Source organism: Cynara cardunculus, assembly GCF_001531365.2.
Source record: "Cynara cardunculus var. scolymus isolate 2C chromosome LG 10, CcrdV1, whole genome shotgun sequence".
NCBI lineage: Eukaryota > Viridiplantae > Streptophyta > Magnoliopsida > Asterales > Asteraceae > Cynara > Cynara cardunculus.
The window spans coordinates 4,100,217-4,102,144 of record NC_037537.1 but is presented as its reverse complement, the minus strand read 5'-3'; the positions used below and the strand labels follow the sequence as shown (position 1 = coordinate 4,102,144).

The 1,928-nt window shown below is 45.0% G+C and overlaps 1 protein-coding gene across 1 annotated transcript; it reads left to right on the top strand.

The window, feature by feature from the left end:
• Nucleotides 1-486: 486 nt before the first annotated feature.
• Nucleotides 487-1,545, top strand: LOC112519200. Its single transcript, XM_025127196.1, has one exon. The coding sequence runs from the start codon at nt 487-489 to the stop codon at nt 1,543-1,545; it is 1,059 nt and encodes a 352-aa protein (XP_024982964.1).
• The last annotated feature ends 383 nt before the right edge of the window (nt 1,546-1,928 follow it).

Here is a 1,928-nt window from a genome sequence, read left to right as displayed (position 1 = left end):
GCCACCACCAACAGGAAGGGGCCGCGGTCGCAGTCGAGGTTGTGGCCATGGTCACGGTAACACCGCAAGCTTAAGTGAAACTTTTTCTGTGGATGCAAGCTCGGCCACCCATAGGGTACGAGAGCAAAATCAAGGAATTGGAAGAGGAGAAAACGATGTTACCGATGAGGCACTAACTGAAAGGATGACTCGAGTCCTCCAAATTACCCTTCCAAGCATGCTAAAAGCCATATTAGGTGATAGGTTCAAAGGCCCCGAAGAGGAAGAGGAAGCAAGCACCCAGAAAGGGAAGACAATGATTAACTCCCAACCCACTGAAAAACAATGGAGTCGTCCGTCCAAGGGAAAGATGAGCCACCAATGCAACTGAGGGTGGAATCCCAAACCAAGGAAAGGGGTTGCAGTTACAAGACTTTTAGTAGCACCCGTCCGAAGGAATTCAGAGGTATTGTGGGCCCGGTAGCCCTAATGAACTGGGTGACTAAAATGCAAAGCTGTTTTAAGATTTGTAAGTGTTCAGAAGAACAAAAGGTGACTTACGCGGCTACTACCTTTGGAGATTCAGCACTTCATTGGTGGGAGACTGAATACGCCATTCGAGGGGATGAAAACATCGCTACCCTGACGTGGGAGCAAATGAAGAAGATGTTTATGGATAAATATTGTACGCAGACAGAGGTGAAGAAGTTGGAGTCGGAGTTCCTGAGGTTGGAGCAAGGATCTTTGTCTGTTCAAGAATATGTGAACAAATTTCTAGAAAAGGCTAGGTTTGCTAGTTATCAGGTGGCAACTGAGCAAAGAAAGATAGATCGATTTAAGGATGGCCTAAGAATAGAGATAAAACAGTACGTGGATATGGTTAAACCAACCACGTTTGTTCAAGCTGTGGAAATGGCGACTGTTGCGGAGGAAAATAACATCAAGGCAACTAGGAAGAGAAGGGAGGTCAAAAGGAAATGGGAAGCATCAAGTAAATTGACAAAGAAATCCAAGGGGGAGATGACAGATACGAAGGCACGAAATGGAGAGTTCACAATTCATCAGTGCACCAAGTGCAATCGAAGACATAGGGGTGAATGTTGGGAAGCAAAAGTGACATGTTTTCGATGCGGAAAACCCGGGCACACATCAAAGGAGTGTACTGAAAGCAAACTTTGCTATGATTGTAGGACATCATGTCATATACGGTCTGAATGTCCTAAAAACCAAAAGGGGACCATAAGCAATGTTAGAGTTTCAGGTAATGGGTCAGGAAGAGGGGCGGAGAAGAAGAAGGAATTACCTAAGGGACCAGAACGAGCATACAACATGACTTTGGAGGAGGCTAGGGAGTCTCCTGACGTCGTATCGGGTATGTTTCTTGTAAACAATGTTTATGCTCATGTACTGTTTGATTCGGGTGCAAATGGTAGTTTCGTGTCTTCTACTTTCCGCCACTATTTGAATAAGGATGCTTGTAGACTAGGGAAGAGCTATACTGTAGAAACCGCTGATGGCAGTCAAGTTAAAATAGATGAAATAGTTTATGGGTGCACGATCCTATAGATAGTAGAGAATTGCCTGTTAGGTTAATGCCTATGTGTTTAGGAGGTTTTGATGTGGTTCTAGGAATGGACTGGTTATCCGAAAACCAAGCACAAATAGTGTCCCACCAAAAGATGATCAAAATTCAAACCCCCGAAGGGCAAACAATTCATGTGTATGGCAATCGCAGGAAGTGTGGTACGGGGATCATCACAACACTAAAAGCGAGAAGGTGCCTTCAGAAAGGGTGCACTGCTTATCTAGCGTATGCGGTCGACGCTAAGTTAGAAAAGGGAACGGTACCAGTGGTAAACGAGTATCCAGAAGTTTTCCCGGTTGAACTATCAGGACTACCACCAGAACGTCAAGTTGAGTTTCGTATTGACTTAGTGCCAGGTGTGGCT